The sequence below is a fragment of the Siphateles boraxobius genome, unplaced genomic scaffold, assembly GCF_051911475.1.
Source record: "Siphateles boraxobius isolate OS27281-9 unplaced genomic scaffold, OSU_SipBor_1 7, whole genome shotgun sequence".
In the NCBI taxonomy this organism is placed as follows: domain Eukaryota; kingdom Metazoa; phylum Chordata; class Actinopteri; order Cypriniformes; family Leuciscidae; genus Siphateles; species Siphateles boraxobius.
Window position 1 is genome coordinate 30,004,519 of NW_027509197.1, and position 18,313 is coordinate 30,022,831.

The 18,313-nt window shown below is 38.1% G+C and overlaps 2 protein-coding genes across 4 annotated transcripts; one reads left to right on the forward strand and one right to left on the reverse strand.

Annotated features, from left to right (window-relative positions):
* Positions 1-595: 595 nt before the first annotated feature.
* Positions 596-9,709, forward strand: plcd4b (phospholipase C, delta 4b). Of its 2 annotated transcripts, XM_077216444.1 has the most exons (16): positions 596-774; positions 1,565-1,606; positions 1,712-1,870; positions 2,360-2,588; positions 2,762-2,891; positions 2,984-3,215; positions 4,142-4,343; positions 5,182-5,326; positions 5,534-5,686; positions 7,151-7,291; positions 7,398-7,551; positions 7,761-7,877; positions 8,040-8,218; positions 8,297-8,429; positions 8,625-8,774; positions 9,116-9,709. In XM_077216444.1, exons 1-16 carry the CDS (start codon positions 753-755, stop codon positions 9,202-9,204), a joined length of 2,277 nt encoding a protein of 758 aa, XP_077072559.1. In that variant the 5' UTR covers positions 596-752; the 3' UTR covers positions 9,205-9,709. The 2 variants fall into 2 exon arrangements, with proteins under 2 accessions (XP_077072559.1, XP_077072560.1); XM_077216445.1 differs by lacking the exon at positions 1,565-1,606 and having other exon boundaries at positions 681-774; positions 9,116-9,625.
* znf142 (zinc finger protein 142) lies at positions 9,697-18,170 on the reverse strand. Of its 2 annotated transcripts, none has more exons than XM_077216442.1 (9): positions 18,114-18,170; positions 17,946-17,998; positions 17,359-17,542; positions 16,939-17,073; positions 16,040-16,867; positions 13,520-13,697; positions 10,556-13,430; positions 10,363-10,468; positions 9,697-10,291 (listed from the first exon to the last, which is right to left on the reverse strand). In XM_077216442.1, exons 3-9 carry the CDS (start codon positions 17,432-17,434, stop codon positions 9,810-9,812), a joined length of 4,680 nt encoding a protein of 1,559 aa, XP_077072557.1. In that variant the 5' UTR covers positions 17,435-17,542; positions 17,946-17,998; positions 18,114-18,170; the 3' UTR covers positions 9,697-9,809. The 2 variants fall into 2 exon arrangements, with proteins under 2 accessions (XP_077072557.1, XP_077072558.1); XM_077216443.1 differs by having other exon boundaries at positions 18,089-18,130.
* Between the last annotated feature and the right edge of the window lie 143 nt (positions 18,171-18,313).

Sequence of the window (18,313 nt, forward strand, 5' to 3'; positions counted from 1 at the left end):
TTGAATTAACCTTTAAATATATACACTCAACATTATGATATTTCTGCGTATATGTCCATTTCTATGCCTTGCTTGTATTTGTATCTTCCCTCATTTGTAAGTCGATTTTTACCAATGTAAATATAAATGTAAATGACTTCATCATTCTGTACATCCTGCTGATTTATGCTTGGGTGTCCAAATGGGTTTATAATTCAAGACATTTTTTGTTCAATAATTGATGTTAGTATCCCCAACCCGGGATCAATCCCGGGTCGTGTTTGCGTTCACACAGAAGGTGTTCTGGCAATTTCACGGCAAACGCGCTGTGAAAGGGGTTTTACTGTAATGCATCACAAAATATGAAATTGTACATATAGTGCATAAGGTGAACACTTGTTTAAAATGTGTATTCTTTTTTTTAATTCTGTCTATTTATGGAAATTGTATCTTTTATAATGTAGACTTTGTATATTGTATAGGCCTATGGTGTAAAATTGTTTATCATTCATCAATTGTTCGAAATGCAGATTGTTTCAAATTTTTATTGTATTTTTGACAAGAGCAGAAAACAGAACTATTGCACCTAATAAGGCAGGGAGAGAAAAAAAAAGGAAAAGTGGGAGTGTCTAGGAATGAGGCAGAGGAAGGGGGGTAGAAAGGAGGCTGGCTATGCATCACTGTGAAAGCAGCTCAGACTGCGGCTCTGTTTTCCCAGCCTTGCACACGCAGCAGCAAAGACTCAGAGCCCATCCTCCTTCTCTGGTGTTTGTATGTCAGACGTGCTTCAGTCCGGTGAGTTCTGCTTATCCTCTTTGGATAATCCTTTATGCTTATCCTCCTGTGTCACTCTTCAATATTTGCTTCAGCCCTCTCCAGACTCTCTTTGCTATGTGTTAGGACGGAGCATTACTTTGTGAGCATTTACTGTTGTTAATTTTTTCATTTGAACTAAAACTAACTGCAATATTTTAGGATTGTGCACATTTCAAAACAAATTCTGTTTTTGCTAACGCCTCATTTAAATCACAGTGAAGACTAGTAATGCAATAGAATATCCATTTGTGCAATACAGAATAAAGACAGGAAACATTTAAGAGCTAAATTTGATTCTGCTTTATCCACTTGGGATATAACAGAACATAATGATGATGCCAGTAGAGGATCGTGTGGATCTCAGAGACATCGTCACCTTCCTAAAATAATTGTCATTTTTTGACAAAAATCATTTTTTGATTTCATAGCTTCACTTTGGAGAAATATACTAGTTTTCTCCACATTGTAATATAGGGCATATTGGTTATGCAATCAGCCTATTTATAGATTTTATTTAGCATGTCCATGTTTTCACTGAACAAGAAAAAAAGCAGATATGACAACATGCAACATAATGCATGAATGCATAATATATCTAATACAGTGATGGAGAGATGTTTACATTGAGATATTTGAATCAACTCTCAGTTCAAAATTCTCAGCAGTCTGTCTTTTCCTTTACTAGCCTATTACCACTATAGTGATGTATTAACATAAAGTATCTAAATTAGAATTTTTGGTGAGACAGTTATGTACTTTGTGTCTGCAGAAAAGGTGCATTATAAAAAAATGGAATCAACTCAAACTTGCTGTGAGTAGACAGACTTTTTTTCTTTCTTTTGTTGTGTGTGTGTTCATTTTAAATAAGCTTGGTCTTTCTGAACATTACTAATGGGCATTTCTCGGTCTCTGGCAGATGGACGGAGTCATCAAAACCTTGAAGTAATGAAGGCAGGGATGTTTTTACGCAAGGTGAAGTCTCGTATGTGGAAGCGTCAGCGGCACTACAAACTTCAGGAGGACTGCAAGACTGTCGCATATAAATCCAGCTGGGCAATAAACTCTTATTCTACCTGTATGCCTTTATTGAGTTGATGTTTTTAGTAATTATCATGGTTTATAGTAATCATGTTAGTTCATGTCTAGTTTGATTGTGTGCATAATTAATTCAAGATTGAACTAAAAATGACTGATTTTGTAAGAAAAATATAGGTGGCGTGCCAAAAAACATTCAAACAGACTTATAGAGGAAGCCATCAGGTATTGCATAGAAAATAATTGCCTAAAGGTTTAAATTATCCAAAAGGTCTTTATGATGAGGAATAAGAGTAGACACATCACATCAGATGACAGTAGTTAGAAATCCACCATGACAATTGTTTCTGAAAAAAAGACTTAAGTTGAATATCTTCAGCTGCTTGTAATGAAATTAAGAGCTACATTGGTTCACTATGAACAATAGTAAGGAATGAGCAATTAGCAACAATGAAGCTTGCTTTTCAGGTTTATTAAAAAATAAAAACTAAGAAGAAGGGCTATGAAAAAACGTAACTTTTTTCCCCAGTCTCCATCAGTGATGTGGAGGATGTTCGTGAGGGACATCAGTCGGAGATGCTCCTCAGTGTAGCGGATGAGTTTCCTGCTGACTGCTGCTTCACACTGGTGTTCCGCGGCCGCAGAGGAAACCTGGATCTGGTGGCCGAGTCAGCGGAGAAAGCTCAGGCCTGGATTCAGGGCGTAAGAGCCCTCATGGAGAACATTGAGAACATGGATGAGAGCACCAAACTTGACCAGTATCCTTGTTATAAAAATATATATTTTCTTCCCTTTTTTATGCTATGTTTTTGCTTGAGGCAAGTTCATTATTATATTTTATATATTTATTCAAAATATTAAAACAGTTCAATAGATAGATAGATAGTCCAGCTGTCCAGCTTATATTATCAACCTAAACCACGCCGTTCAGATGGATATCAGATTGGTTTTTGAAAGCAGATCGGAACAAGGATGGCAGAATGAATTTTAGGGAGACAAAAAAACTGCTGAAAATGATGAACGTGGACATGAATGAAGAACATGCACACTGTCTTTTTATGGTGCTGAAGTGTTGTTTATGTCATTTTGCATCATACATTTTCATCATGTTGAACCTGTTTGTCATTTGTTGATGTTTTATATTTTCTCGCAGAGGGCAGATAAGTCTAAGTCAGGAACCCTGGAAGATCAGGAGTTTGTGGAGTTCTATAAGATGCTCACCGAGAGAATAGAGGTGCTGGATTTATTCCAGGATTATTCCAGTGATGGACAGATCTTGTCTCAGTGTGATCTGGAGGAGTTCCTGAGAGAGGAGCAGCTAGAGGGGGAGGCCAGTTATGAACATGCCCTTCAGCTGATTGATCGCTATGAGCCTTCAAACACGGGTAATGATAACCACTACTCTTCAGTTTATCATTTTTGGGTCACACTTCAGATTAGGGTCCAGTTCTCACCATTAACTAACTATTAACAATGACTTTTGCCTCAATAAGCTTCTAATCACTGCTTATTAATAGTTTGTAAGGTAGTTGTTAAGTTTTGGTATTGGGTAGTATTAAGGGATGCAGAATATGGTCATGCAGAATAAAACATTAATATATGCTTTATACGTACTAATAAAAAGCCAATACATAATAATATTAATGCTAATAAGCAACTAGTTAATAGTGAGAACTGGACCCTAAAATAAAGTGTTACCAATTTTTTTTAATGTATATGAATATTTCCTCACTCTTTAATATTTATATAATTAAATAATTGATCCCCTGTTGAAAAAGTGGTATAATTGAAATACATTCTGATAAATTTTACTTTATGTTTTAATGTATGAGGGAAAATGAAACACTTAGATGAAAGTTAGCTTAGTCTAGCATTTTTGTATAAATATTTTTTATTATACAAAAGAATATTTTTTATTTGTAATATTTAAAAATGATTATTATTTGAATTATTACTAATATTTTAATATTTAAAAAAAAATAGTTTCAGACTGAAAAGTAATTGGTAGACCCCTGCAGTACCCCAAGGAATCATGACATGTCCTCTTTTGAAGACAAATGAATGAATGTATGGATATTCAATTAATTTCAGAACTGGTTGGTTAAAAAATAAAAAATTCAATTGACGAATTATTTGCATGCCTGTGAAGAAAATGAATGGAAAATACACCTGGGTCCTCTAGCTTTTAATAATGGAGTAGTTGAGCACTAGATCGCTGGCCAATAGTGAAGTGGTTCTTTACTCATCATGATTACTGAGTAACGATGGAAGTTTGATCAGATAAGAGGCTTCATTTTGTCTGCTTGTACAGCCAGAATGAATCATTCGATGTCAATCGATGGGTTCCTAATGTACCTGACGTCTCCTGAGGGATCCATCTTCAATCCAGAGCGGCAGGGCCTCTTTCAAGACATGAGCCAACCTCTTGCCCACTATTACATCTCGTCCTCACACAACACTTACCTCATGGAGGACCAGCTAAAAGGACCAAGCAGCGTTGAAGCCTACATCCAGTGAGTTCTGCTTATTTATGGTAATACAGCCATGTGTGTAACGGGGAAGTGGCTGCAATGAAGCGCACCAGGAAGGAGTAAACAACAAAATCAGTCAATAATATCAATAATAATCAATAATAATCCAACTAGAAACAGCAGGGGATTTCTGGAGTAATAGTATAACAATCACATAAAGACGTAAGCGAGACCAAACAAAGAACTGAATGAACTGAAGGCTTGAATACACAGACAATCAATCGTTCTAATCGACGGAAAATCAGAACAGGTCCGTAAATTAGGAACTATGGAAACTAATAAGCTCAGGCAACTCAGGAACTCAGGCAAACCAGAACAGGAAAAACAGAAGCAAAACACAATGAAACAAAACAGATGTAGAACTGCACGTTACAATGTGGCTTTGATGATTTGTATTTGATGATATACAGTAATTTGCAGAAAAGTATTCTATCAGCATGTGAGTAGTAATATCTCACACACATACGCTCTTAAAAATAAACGTCCCAAATGGTGGTTTTCGCAGTTCCCCAAAGAACCTTTCAGTGAAAACATTACTCAAAATAATTATTTTTACTAATTGTAAAAGAACCTTTTAATACTCTGAAGAACCTTTTTCCACTATAAAGAATCTTTTGTGTGAAGGAAAGGTTACATAAATGTTAAAGGTTCTTCATGGAACCATCAATGCCAAAAACGAACCTTTTTTTTAAGAGTATAATAATAGAGAGTTTCTGTTCACTCACCGTAACTTCAGAGAAAACATGTGTTCGCTTGAATACATTGTGCTTTGTTCTATGTGTTCATAACTGTGGTTGTTCATTTGTGCTGAAATCTGAAGGGCTCTGAAGCGAGGCTGCAGGTGTGTAGAGGTGGACTGCTGGAATGGAGCGAATGGGGAGCCGGTGGTTTATCATGGACACACATTCACATCTAAGATTCTCCTCAAAGATGTGATTACTACCATTGCAAATTATGCCTTTAAGGTGATCTTTATGCACCAACACTTGTACAAATACATAATTATTTGTATTATAGTATTAGCCTAATATTAAAAATATAATTATTAATTATTATCTATTATATAATAATTACTAATAATGTTGTCAGAACTATTAATATTAGTACCAACATTATTATTTATATTCATGTTCCCCATTTATACTTATACTTCCCATCATTCCTATTCTCAGGCATCTGAGTATCCACTCATCGTGTCCATTGAAAACCACTGCAGCATAGAGCAACAAGAAGTCATGGCTCGACTTTTCAGAGATATCCTGGGAAATATGTTGCTGAGGAGCACAGTAGATGCCAAAGTGGTCAGTGAACTCCCATCCCCAGAGGTGAGCTATAAGGCCTTATAGTGGTAGTGCACTTAACTTAACTGCTCTTATTGACTTCTGTTTGAAAAACATGGATGACTCACATGGATCTTAAAATAATGTATGGTCTTATAATTATTAATACATTGTTAGCTAACTGCATGATTTGTATATGTACTTGGATAGTCAATTCTGATAACAGATCACTCTAAATTGTAATGTAGACACATGCATTTTCTGTAAAGCTGCTTTGAAATGATATGTATTGTGAAAAGCACTATACAAATAAATGATAATTGAATTATAATCATAATACTTATACTGCAATGGGCACTTTCATTAACTATTGATGTTCACGTATGAAAAAGATGTGCATCACCTATTGTTGGATATTGATTTGTTTTTAAATATCTGTTAATACAATGAGTTTAAAAGTCAGTCACCCATATATGCAAATCGTTTAACTTCTCACTCAGAATATAACTTGAAAATATGTATTTTATTTTAATTAAATTAGAAAATCAAAATAGCATTAAGAAAGCATTTTTTCGTAACAGACTGTAACTATATAAAGTGTTTTTACATAAAAAGAACATCTAATTTTAATTCATATACAGATTAAATTATATATTTATATAATAATATAGGTAACACTTCAGTTTAGGGACTAATTCTCACTATTAACTAGTTGCTTATTAGCATGCATTTTTACTAGGATATGAGCTGTTTATTAGTACTTAAAGCACATCAATGTTTTATTCTGCATGATCATATTCTACATCCCTTAATCCTATAATCCAATACCCAAATTTAACAACTACCTTACTAACTATTAATAAGCAGTGATAAGGAGTTTATTGAGCAAACGTTGCTTTTAATAGTTAGTTAATAGTGAGAATTGGACCCTGATCTAAAGTGTGATTGTCACGTTTGGTTGGGTTTTGGTTCAAGTTTATGTTTTCATGTCTTTTATTTTGTAGTTTGCCTTGGCCAAGTTTCATGTTCCTGTCATGTGCTTCCCCTGTTTATGTGTCTTGCTCTGATTGGTTCCCTTGTCTATGTGTCAATTGGTTCATTGTTTGATTATGCACAGGTGTTCTTTGTCAGTAATTAGTCTCTCTGTATAAATAGCATATAAAAATGTTTCACTGTTCTCTTATCTAGTATTGTCTTTGTAATCCGCTGTTGGTGAGTTCAAGTCCGCGTTCAAGTCCGCGTTCAAGTCGCGTTCAAGTCCGCGTTCAAGTCCGCGTTCAAGTCCGCGTTCAAGTCCGCGTTCAAGTCCACGTTCATTTTGTATTTTGTTAATGTTTGTATTTTGTTCATGTTTGTATTTTGTTCATGTTTGTATTTAAATAAAACTGCACTTGGGTTCAACTGCAACTCACCTTCAGTGGACTTACGTTACTGAGTCCATAATATATTAGGCTACTATTTAATAAAAGGGATGTAAAACAGGTGTATTTGTTGTCTCATTTCTTTCAGGCACTTAAGTGGAAGATCCTGTTAAAAGGGAAGAAGATTGGAAATGAATCAGAGAGCCTCACAGATGAAGTCAGTGATGAGGACGAGGCAGCAGAAATGAATGACTGTCCCGCATCGGAGAGTCCACCAACAGATGCAAAGGTAACAGTGGAAATATTGAGAAACTGAGAAAAAGCTAATTTATTGTTTTCCACTTCCTTGTTTAACATTGTTTTTTGATTGCTTGCTTGCTTTTTCCCCTGTGTAGAAATCGAAGCAAAATCTATGCAAAGAGCTCTCAGACCTGATGTTCTGTAAGAGCGTACATTTCCAAAGCTTTGAACATTCCCGCACCTCTGCTAAGCCTAATGAGATATCTTCGTTCTCTGAGTCTAAAGCCCGTAAATATTCCAAGGAAGCAGGTCAGAAAGGTTTTTTGAATGTATAGTTTGCCCAAAAACTGAAAATCCTATCTGCATATATTCAATCTTTTGTTGTTCCAAATCTGTATGCTGTTATGTTTTTTCTGTGGAACACAAAAGGAGTTTTAGCAGCTCTTTACCTTTTCATTTATACAAAAATATAAATATTATGTAAAGTGATGAATGATGAAATTCTGAAATTTTGTCAGGTTCAGATTTTGTTCTGCATAACACCAGGCAGCTGACAAGAGTGTATCCAAGTGGAATGAGAACGGATTCGTCGAATTACTGTCCACTGGACATGTGGAACATGGGATGCCAGATTGGTCAGTATGGTAGATATTGAATTACACACCATTATGTCAGTACCGCAGTGGTATAATGGGAGCTTGGCAGACAAACGGTCGATGTAAAAAGGAGCATGGAAATATGGCTAATGTGTTATAAAGTGGACCGTGTATTTACTGTAATGTGTTTCTGATTCGTAGTGGCATTAAACTTCCAGACTGCAGGAATGGAAATGGATCTTAATGATGGGCTGTTTACTCAGAACGGCTGCACTGGCTACGTTCTAAAACCTGAGATACTGTGCAACAGAGAGAGACTCTTTGATCCTGAAAAACCTGAGGAACGTGAGGATTACCACCCTTTACTGTTCTCTGTGAAGGTATTAAACAGTATTTGTGTTCCTTCTGCCACTTCACTTTGAGATTTTGTTTGTTGATTGTTCTTTGTTTTTTTTTAGGTTATTAGTGGACAACAGCTCCCTAAAGTAAGGCAAAAAGAAAGGTCCATTGTAGACCCCCTGGTAAGGGTGGAAATGTATGGTGTTCCTCTGGATCAAGCCAAACAGGAGACCAAATACATTGACAACAATGGTGAAGCTAAGATTAAATGCTCTGAAGTGTTGCCAAATCATTTTAAGATAGACAAATGAAAAATTTAGCATGTTGACAAAACTATTAAGAGTTCAATATGTAATTTTACTGTGGAAATAGACATTTACAGACCATTGGAACCCTTTAATTCATGCTACTTGCAGTGATTTTTTTTGTTCTTTTTCATCTGGACAGGATTCAACCCAAATTGGAATGAATCATTGCAGTTCACAATCCACACCCCTGAGCTGGCACTGGTGCGTTTTGTACTTGAAGACTATGATACAGCATCTAGGAATGACTTCATAGGGCAATACACTCTTCCTTTTACCTGTATTCAACCAGGTAGGCCATATTAACAAAAGAAAAATATTTTCGGTCTCATTCACTAACACAAACTTTGTGTGAATGTTTCCAAACAGAAAACCTCATTCATCAATGAATTTAAGATAAAATTGAGAACCAATTGAAACTACATTTACACAAGTTCCAGATGGCCTTAGAAAAATGTGGTGTGTGTATATCCTCTTGTGAATCCGGCCGAAATTTTGTGTGAAAATCTTTTCTGATTACATAAGTACACTTGTATGCAATTATTAGTGAATGAGACCCAGTGCCTTTAGACCTATGCTCTGAAATAATTAAAAATTAATTTGGACTTGCAAATAAAAAGTTTCTCTTTCCAGGATATCGCCATGTGCATCTGTTGTCCAAAGACGGAATGAGTATCCATCCATCTTCCATCTATGTTCATATCAAAATCGCAGAGCTGTGATTTCACAATTCCAGGAATATCATTTACAATGCTTGAAACTTGTTCTAAAGTGCTAATATTTCACAGACATATCTGTAAATTGTAAAAGGCAGAGAAAACATTTTGTTCTTTATTTAAACAATAATTATAATATAGCAATTTAATTTTCTACCTCTACTGTTGCATGGTGTTTTGTAGTGCCTTCTCAACAAAAAAAGACCCTCAAGTATGGTGCACAAATGCTTATTTGGTAAATGCAGATTTTACTTTAGATTGTTTAACTTATATGCAATATTGAGCATACTGATAATCAGAATATTTCTTATCTGTTTGAAAGTTACACAATAAGGGGAGAATCCAGGTTGTACATTATTTGGATTTATGTAATTGAGCATGGTAAAGTACCTTTTATACATAACCTGAAAGCAAGTGTTCAAAGTAAATGACTCTTATACTCCTATTATGAACATGCCCAGGTAATTATCTTTTTTTAATGTCTTTAAGGAATAAACATACTGAAAAAAAAGTTTATTCTGTGTCTTTTGACGGTTATGAATACAAAGACATGTTATACTTACACATGATGAACAAATTTCAACTGAAATGAATACAGAAACAGTGCATGGTTACATGTCCCTTGCTGTTTGCATGTGCTCTAAATCAGTTTGCTCATCCCCCTGTCTCTCTTTTTCCTCAAGCCATGTCTTCTGTGAACCCATACTAGAGGCCTCTTGGTCTTTACCCACACCGTCTTGTACAGGCAAGTCTGGATGGTGTCTCTGAAGGTGCTTCACAACCTGAAATTTCTGTTTAGCCCGGTAGGGACAGTGGAGGCATTTAAATGGCAGCTGATTGGTGTGGGACAGATAATGATGGCGGAGACCTGCAGGCCAGCGGAACGCCCTTTGACATACGGAGCACACGTAAGGCCGCTCCTCACTGTGCTTTCTCTGGTGTGTCTTGAGCAGAAAGCGTGTCTTGAAAGCCTTTCCACACTTCTCGCATATAAAGGAACGCACGTCTCTGTGGCGTGTCTCCCGGTGGATGCGCAGGGCATCGGCACGGTTGGTGCGGTACTCGCAGTCCTCGCATGCGTACGGTTTGGCACCTATTAGAAACGAGGATAAAACATCAAGGTGTGCAGGAATTTTACAATTAGAGTAAGACTATAGCACATACCTGTATGTTTTGTCATGTGATACTTTAGTTGGTTGACCCATTTGCATTTGTAGCCACATTCTGGGCAGAGATATTTGCGTTCATCCATGTGAATCCTCATATGATACTAAAATAAAGAGCACCAACAGAATTGTAAGTCATAACCCAAATTCCCCAACCTTGAATCGCCATCTTAGGTCATTATCATTCATACCTTTAGTCTTGAAGGATCAGCACATGCATAGTTGCACATCTCACAGTGGTAAGGTTTCTCTCCTGTATGGATTCGAATGTGCCACGTGATCTTCTGTTTGTTCCTCGTGGAAAACTCGCATTCAGTGCACTTAAAGAGGCAGGTTCCTCCATGTGATCGCACATGCTGGTCAAATACCACTTGGTGGATGCAAGAGAAACCACAAACATCACACTTCAGAGTTTTCTCCTCTGCTGGGCCATCTTCATGCTCATCTAACATGTGCTGGACCAGAAGAAGCCTTTTATGGGTGCTGAAGGAACAAACCAAGCACTGATGGTTGATGTATATCTTACTTTGTTTCTCCGGACCATCTTGAGGATCTTTTGTCTTCATTTCAGAATGTTCACGCTGCATATGTGCTTTGAGAGCAGCTTGGCGGCTGCAGGTAAAGTTACACTGGGTGCAAGATATGCTGTTAGCATCTGGATGTGCTCTGTGGTAGTGCTGCTTCAGGGCAACTTCGGAGCTGAAACGTGCATTGCATTGGCTGCAATTGTAGGCAAGATCACCAGTGTGGCAGCTCAAGTTGTGGCGGTTTATGTCGTTGAGGTTATATGCTCTGTAATCGCAAAGTGAACAGAAGTGCGTTGCCTGTTTGTCATGAATGCGTTGATGGTGTAAGCGTAGTCTGGACGTGGTGCCGAAAGTTTGGCCACAGAGTGCACAGCTATGTCTCCCAACACCTGTGTGCAGGGACTCATGGGCCTCCAGCCGGTAGCGACGAATTGTGCTAAAAGAGCAGAAGCGGCAGCTGTGAGGACGGACTCCCTCATGCTTCACGGCAACATGCTGTGTCAGGCAGCGCTTTTGTTTGCAGGTAAAGGAGCAAAGATTGCACTGAAGATTACCAGACATTTTACCTCTAGTAGCCTTCAAGTCTTTCTTATGACCCAGGATATGATGGTTGAGAGATTTTTCTGATTTGGAAACAAATGAACAGTGCGGACACTGTAATTCACCTGGTTTTAAACAGCCCTTTATTTCATGGCTTGCTAGAGCTCTCTTCTGACAGATAAAAGGACAGTTGGGACACGAAAATCGAGGTTTGGGGTTTTGAGTTCTCTCTTCTTCTCCTGAATCTCTTTCTGAGTCATTGGCCCCATCTTCCTCCTGATCATGATCTGAGTCTCTAGGATTATCCTCTTTCTCAAACTGTTCTCCCATTTCAGCCAGATGTACCTTATGGGTGTTTCCGCTGCATGTTGCACAATGCCGATCTATTGTGACTTTCCTGACAGAGGAGAAAGGACATTTTCTGCAAGTGTACCTTCCATCAACTTCAAAATAGCCAGAGGTCTCATTTACTGATCCCTCCATTTCCACTAGCTTGTTTCTACTCCCGATAGTTGCCTTCCCTCCTTCAGATGTGCTTGAATCAGTCTCATTTTCTGCAGTTATAATAGAAGACAGTGGGCCTTCAGTTTCAGCTGAACCTTTTACTCTTGAATCTGTAGAATCAGTGACTTTAAAAGGTTCAGGTTGTATTTTGAGGGATCCTGATTTGTGAGTCATACTCTGATTCTGTATAGATGCATCACTCCCTGAACTACCAACACAACTCCCTGATTTACCTACAGTGCTTGCTAAATCAAACTTCTTTCTGCCCCTCAGCAGGCATTTCCGGAGGCAATGGGCGTTTAAAGAACGTTGCTGTTTAAAAATCATGCCACAGTCCTGGCAACGTAGTCCTGCTTTCATGACCTGGCAAGACGACTTGCAGTGCCGGATTAATGCTGCATGCTTTCTGGTCACATAGGAGCAACGGCTACACTGAAACATATTGTCCCGCGTCTTGACAACAAGCATCTGCACCCTGCCTTCTAGTATGAGTGCCTCAGCTTGGTCTTTATCCTGTTTTCTCATTACCTGCAGACGAGTCTCAGAAGCTGAGGGCTCTACAGAGTTACCCTCCTTGCTCCTTACAGTTTCTGTCACTGGTGGCAGGCCTTCAGAGTCACTTTGATCCTCACAAGCTGTATCATCCTCAACTGATGGTTCTGGGAAGTTCTGGTGGATTGTATGCAATGTGTGAAATCCAACTTGACTCTTAACTTGTGCATCAAATGCAGTTTCCTGTATGTTTACTGTCTCAACAAGTATCATTTGTGTGCTATTCGCGCTGGTTTGGGAAGTAAAAAGTGGGGTGTCGCACTGTTCTTCATCATTTGGATGTCCTTCAGAAAGATTACTTGCCTCTTCGCTTGCAGACTCAATCCCAAGACTGACCTGCCGTACTAAAGTCATTTCCTCAGTTCGTCCAATAGTGGCTGCTATTGCTTCTTCCTCATTATCATTTATAGACATATTTTGTGAGTCATCTATAGTCTTATTGGACTGTTTTGCATTCCTTGTTTCTTCCCTGTATTCTGAATCTGAAGTCTGAGGTGCTGTGGTTTTGGAGAAAAAGTTGTGTGTCAAATCCGCAGAGCTCTGCTCTTTCTCTTTCTCTGCATACTTCTCAAGCCACCCCACATCTCCTGGCACATATCCGTGAGATTTCTTTTTGTGCAGGAAGAGGCCGGTGTTGCTAAATGTGGTGTAGTGGCAGAGCGCGCAGCGGAACACGCGTGTCCGGGTGTGCCTGCAGTTCTCGTGGTTATGCAGGGCTTGCCGGTACTTTGTTGTGTAAGGGCAAAACTTGCACTGGTAAACAGGAGGTTGGGGATCTACGTTTGTAGAGTGCTTCAGCTGCATATGGTTGCGCAGTTCGGTTTTTCTCTTGCAGGAGTACGCACACACCTCACAGATCAGGGATTTTTCCTGGTGACGGAGTTTATGGCTGTTCAGCTGGTCGATGCGGTGGCAACGATATGGACACTTATTACATTTGTACCTGAAAGATAAGAGGCAGTTCAGTCAAATAAACTAAAAATGTTTTGTTTTTGTTTTTTATCACATTTTAATTACAATCAAGGTACAAACCTAAGATCTCCTGCATGCTTACGCATGTGGACACTGAGATAGTGTTTCCATTTTGTAACATATCCACATTCTGAGCACATGTGCTGCTTGTCATTGGAGTGCGTCAGCATGTGCTTTGAAAGGTACGTCTCATCACGGCATCTGAAGTCACATTGCGTACATTTGTGGGGCTTTTCACCTGTAAATACAAATGTTAAATATGTCCAGCCATGGCCAATAAGTAATTCAGAAGGAATAGTTCATTCAAAAAATAAAAATGTTATCATCATTTACTCACTGTCATGTAATTTTTAAACCCTGTGCAAAACGCAAATTAAGATGTAAAGCAGAATATCCACACCGCTCTTTTCCACAAAATAAAAGTGGATGGTGATTACTACTGCCAAGCTCCAAAAAGGAAAAAAAAACCCCACTGTAATAGTGTCATAAAAGAAATCCAAGTAAACTTGTTCAAATATCCAGTATTTCAAGTTTGCTGCAGCCTAACTATAGCTTTGTACGAATGCTATGAAATTTGAGAGCTACAGCAGAAGGGAAGATACCTACGTTTCACTTGGTTCCTCACACGATGTATTGCATGACTTCAGAATACTTGGAATATCTCACACAATTTGTATGGACTACTTTTGTTACGTTTATGTATTTTATTGTATGGAATCAGAGGTGGACAGTAACAAAGTACATTTACTTAAGTAAACTTTTTGAGTACTTGAGTATTATTTTTTTATGGAAACTTTTTACTTTAACTTCACTACATTTGAAAGACAAATATCGTACTTTTTACTCTACTACAATTCTGTCAAGTAGTAACGTCAGTCAGGGGATGATTTTGGATGGAAATAAAAGTCGGGTTGATGTCAACATCCAACATCGGACAGACGTTGAATTTTGGTTGGAAATGAAAGTCAGGTTGACGTCAACTGACATCAACCTGATTTTCATTTTCAACGTTGGGTTTGGTCTTCTAAATGTGAATTTTGTCATTGTTTTGGAGCACACTAGCTTATAGATAACAGTAAGGCTAACATATTCATACTAAAAGCCAAAAAACTTAAATAAATAAAAAGGGAACAGCCAAATGGGTGTCCGAAACCAGTGGTAGTTATTGAGTGCACTTATTCAATCTCACATTCAATCCCACTACTGGAACTGTGTTCTAGAAATAAATTTGATATTGATATGAGGGTAGGTAGGTAGGTAGGCATAGATTCAGAGGCATAAGGTACTCTGAGGATTACATACAACAATTCAACAATAATAAAACAATGCATTGACATTTACTTTTTACTTTTGATGCTTAAGTACTTTTAAAAAACAATTACTTCTGTACTTTTACTTAAAGGTGCTCAAAGCGATGTCACACGTTTTTTAGGCCAAAACATTTTTTGTCACAAACAACAAACATCTCCTCACTATCCGCTAGCTGCCTGTCCCCTGAACACACAGTAAAAAAACACGGTCTCTGCAGACACCTCAGGCTCCACAAACGGCAACAAAAACAAACTGGGCTTACCCGCACCACGAAACATAACAAACTGTTCCAGCCAATAACCGATAAGAAGGGTTTGGGAGGTTAGTGCACGGATGAGGAGGAGGGAGGGTCTAGCTAGCCTTCGTTTTGTTTGACAATACTTTAAACGTCAACAAGAAGTGATGTCACCCGACATCGCTTAGAGCACCTATAAAGGTGCATTGTGTAATATTTAAGAGGATCTGTTGACAGGAATGCAATATCATATGTATAAAGTGTATAAAGACCTTACTTAATGAACCATTATGTTTTTATTACCTTAGAATGAGCCATTTCTCTCTACATACACCACGGGTCCCGTTACATCGACATGTTTCTACAGTGGCCCTAAATGGACAATTGTAAAAATACAGCAGCCGCACACTCAAACACTGTGCAAGATCAATTTATTAGCAAGCTTTCGGTCTTGCGACCTTCTTCAAGCAGAAGAAGTGGCCCTAAATGGACAAAAGCATTTCGTCACTATGTTGCTCTTCGTGCAGAGATGCTAGCTAAAGTCAGCGAATAAAACACTGACACAGTGATGAACAAGTAACAATAATATTCGCAATAACATATCGTTTTACTGAATAATTAAGTAAACCTAATTTCTTAATTTATCTTTGTAAAGAAACCTCATTGGCTCACTGGCTACTCTCTGCTGTCTGTCCGGCACCGTAACTTCTGATGGCTGCAATTTGCAACCTCACCACTAAAAATTACACACTGCACCTTCAAGTAAAAATCGGTCTTTACACCTTTTAATATTTGTATGTAATATAATATTTGACCAGTAGTATCTGTACTTTCACTCAAGTAAGGAAGTTGCGTACTTTGTCCACCTCTGTATGGAATAGAGCCTAATATCTTCTGTATTTCATGAAAATATTTAATAAAATAATAAAAGGTTGGAAAGGCAACAGTGTGAGTAAATGATGACCGAATTTTCTTTTGAGTGACCCAACCCTATAAGCACTTAAAGAACTATGTAGAAAAACTAAATATCTTACCAGTATGCATCAACATGTGTCTTTTCAGGACTCTTTTGTGAGCTGTTACAAAGCTGCACTGTGGGCAGTGTTGTGTTTTCTCATTGGCATGAAAGTGACCAACATGTTGATCGAACTCTACAGGGTTGAGGGTAGAGAAAGAGCAGAAGCTACAGTTCAGTTCTTGTTTCCCTGGATGTCCTTGTCTTTTGTGCTGCTGAAAATGGCTCTTATTTGAGCACGAGAAGTCACAGTGGGGGCAGTGATAAGCCTGATGCGTGCGGAAATGTTTCTCCATGTCTTCTTGACTCTCGAAGAAGGAGCTGCAGGCGTGATGACGGCACTCTACGGCCTCAATTTGGTGAGCATCTAATGCATGCTTTTGAAGCTGCTTTTTTTCTGTAAACTGAAATGAGCAGCCTTTATGAAAGCAAAGCAATGGCTGTCCATCTTGTGTCTTATTGTGAGACTTCATATGGATCTTTAATGCCTGACTCTGACTGAATGTCTTTTGGCAAGTTGGGCACTTAAACAGTTCTTTGTTGGGAGCTTCATCCTCTTGATGCCCGTGCACATTGGCAAGGTGTCGTCGCAGAGAGTTGCGTTCCACCGCTCCGTACTCACATAGATGACACTGGTACAGTTTCTGTCCCGTCTCTCTCAGCATGTGGATGCGTAGCTTACTCTTGCTAGTGAAATGGTGTTTGCAGGTGGGACATTGCAGAGTGGGGTCGGGAAAGTGTATACGCATGTGTTCTATCAAATGGGAGCGAGTCTTGAAACAGCGTCTGCATTCGGAGCAGATGTGGGTGCGAAACATGTGTTCGGTGCCTTCTGCAACATGTCCCACTAAATAGAAAATGGGACCAGGTCAGACCTGGGATTACTATTATTTTAATCATAACATTCATGGTATTTACCTTTAGATGGAGACGTTCCTTGGGTAATGATGGTCGACTTTTTCCCCTTTTTTGTTGAACCTTTTAATTTTTTTGCCATACTTGTCCTTCCTTTAGATTGTACAGGCATATCTGTTCTATTCAAATGAGACAAATCTACAACAGAAAGAAAAGAAAATACGAGATTTAGTGATCTTAACTGGCTGATTGTATAGTAATTTATATACAAATACACAAACACAAAACATTGATCGAGTCATTGACAAAACATTGACATCGAGTCGTAATTATTTTATTAGGACACAGAGAGATTTGAGATGTGAATCTAACAACTGACCAATCAAAATCAAATATTCTAGAGCCCCATGCATGCCAAAGGACTATGTCTTACTGAATATATTATTAATAAGCATTTTTAAAATAAGCATTATTGTATTTTACCATCAGGTGTATCTGTTGCATTATTTTCCATATGTATGAGCTGTTCTGCATTACATCCAGGCTCTTGTTGGTCCATGTTATAATTCGTGTAAAACTCCACAGGACATCAGTCAGTCAAGAGGGGTAAAACTCCATTACAGCATCAGGACCATGAAGTGTTTCTGTCTCCCAGGGCAAGACTGTTCTGTATCACCAATGAGATCAAATGATTAATGGTTTATGGAATACCAGACTTGAGATTGAAAGCTGATCAGGGTTCTTGTCAGTTATTTAACACAACATAAAGGACATGATAAACCAATGAACACTAACAGTACACAAATTACTGTGACAGAACAGTGCGATAAATATTATGTGAACCTTTGAGAGGAGATTTTATTGGAACAAACACGTTTCTATTAAACAGATTTTAGACCTAACGTTACTGCGCCTAGGTTCGTGTTCTCAGGGAAGCGCAGAAGATGGGTTAAATTACAACAAACTGCTCTGTTCAGCATCAAAAGACAATTATAATGAGAACACATTAAATAAATAAAAACTCTCTTATACTAATTAACGTTACTTAAACTATATGATTAAGAAATTACCTTAATTTGTAATGATGGAAACAATGTAACGTTAAGCGGCGTCTGGGCCTTTTCTGTTCAAAGAGGAAAATTAATTCTTACATAATAATCTTGTACACATGTTGAAGAATTATCAATTATAAAATACCCAAATCTACAGTTACCAGTTCCAAAGGATACCTAACTTACGTGTCATAACCGAGACTGGCAGTAAACAGTCACAACGGAACTATTAATGTGAAACACATTACATACGGAACTATTTTCTCGAACAACGGAAATAACACAGAGGTCGCCATGTGATTTGCCCATTTCATTTGAGTGAATCGGTTCTTTTGGACAGTTTGTCTAAAGAACTATGAAAAGAACCGGTTTAAAAAACGAATTTA

What these genes read in the sequence shown, in the direction of transcription:
- plcd4b (XM_077216444.1), top strand. Translation starts at nt 753, where the DNA reads ATGTCAGACGTGCTTCAGTCCG. An exon ending in AATAAACTCTTATTCTACCT is followed by an intron (nt 1,871 to 2,359) that starts GTATGCCTTTAT and finishes TTTTTTCCCCAG; the next exon opens with TCTCCATCAGTGATGTGGAG. An exon ending in TTGCAAATTATGCCTTTAAG is followed by an intron (nt 5,327 to 5,533) that starts GTGATCTTTATG and finishes TCCTATTCTCAG; the next exon opens with GCATCTGAGTATCCACTCAT.
- znf142 (XM_077216442.1), bottom strand. Translation starts at nt 17,434, where the DNA reads ATGGACCAACAAGAGCCTGGATGTAATGCAGAACAGCTCATACATATG. An exon ending in TGCAACAGATACACCTGATG is followed by an intron (nt 17,074 to 17,358) that starts GTAAAATACAAT and finishes TTTCTGTTGTAG; the next exon opens with ATTTGTCTCATTTGAATAGA. An exon ending in AGGAACGTCTCCATCTAAAG is followed by an intron (nt 16,868 to 16,938) that starts GTAAATACCATG and finishes TTTTCTATTTAG; the next exon opens with TGGGACATGTTGCAGAAGGC.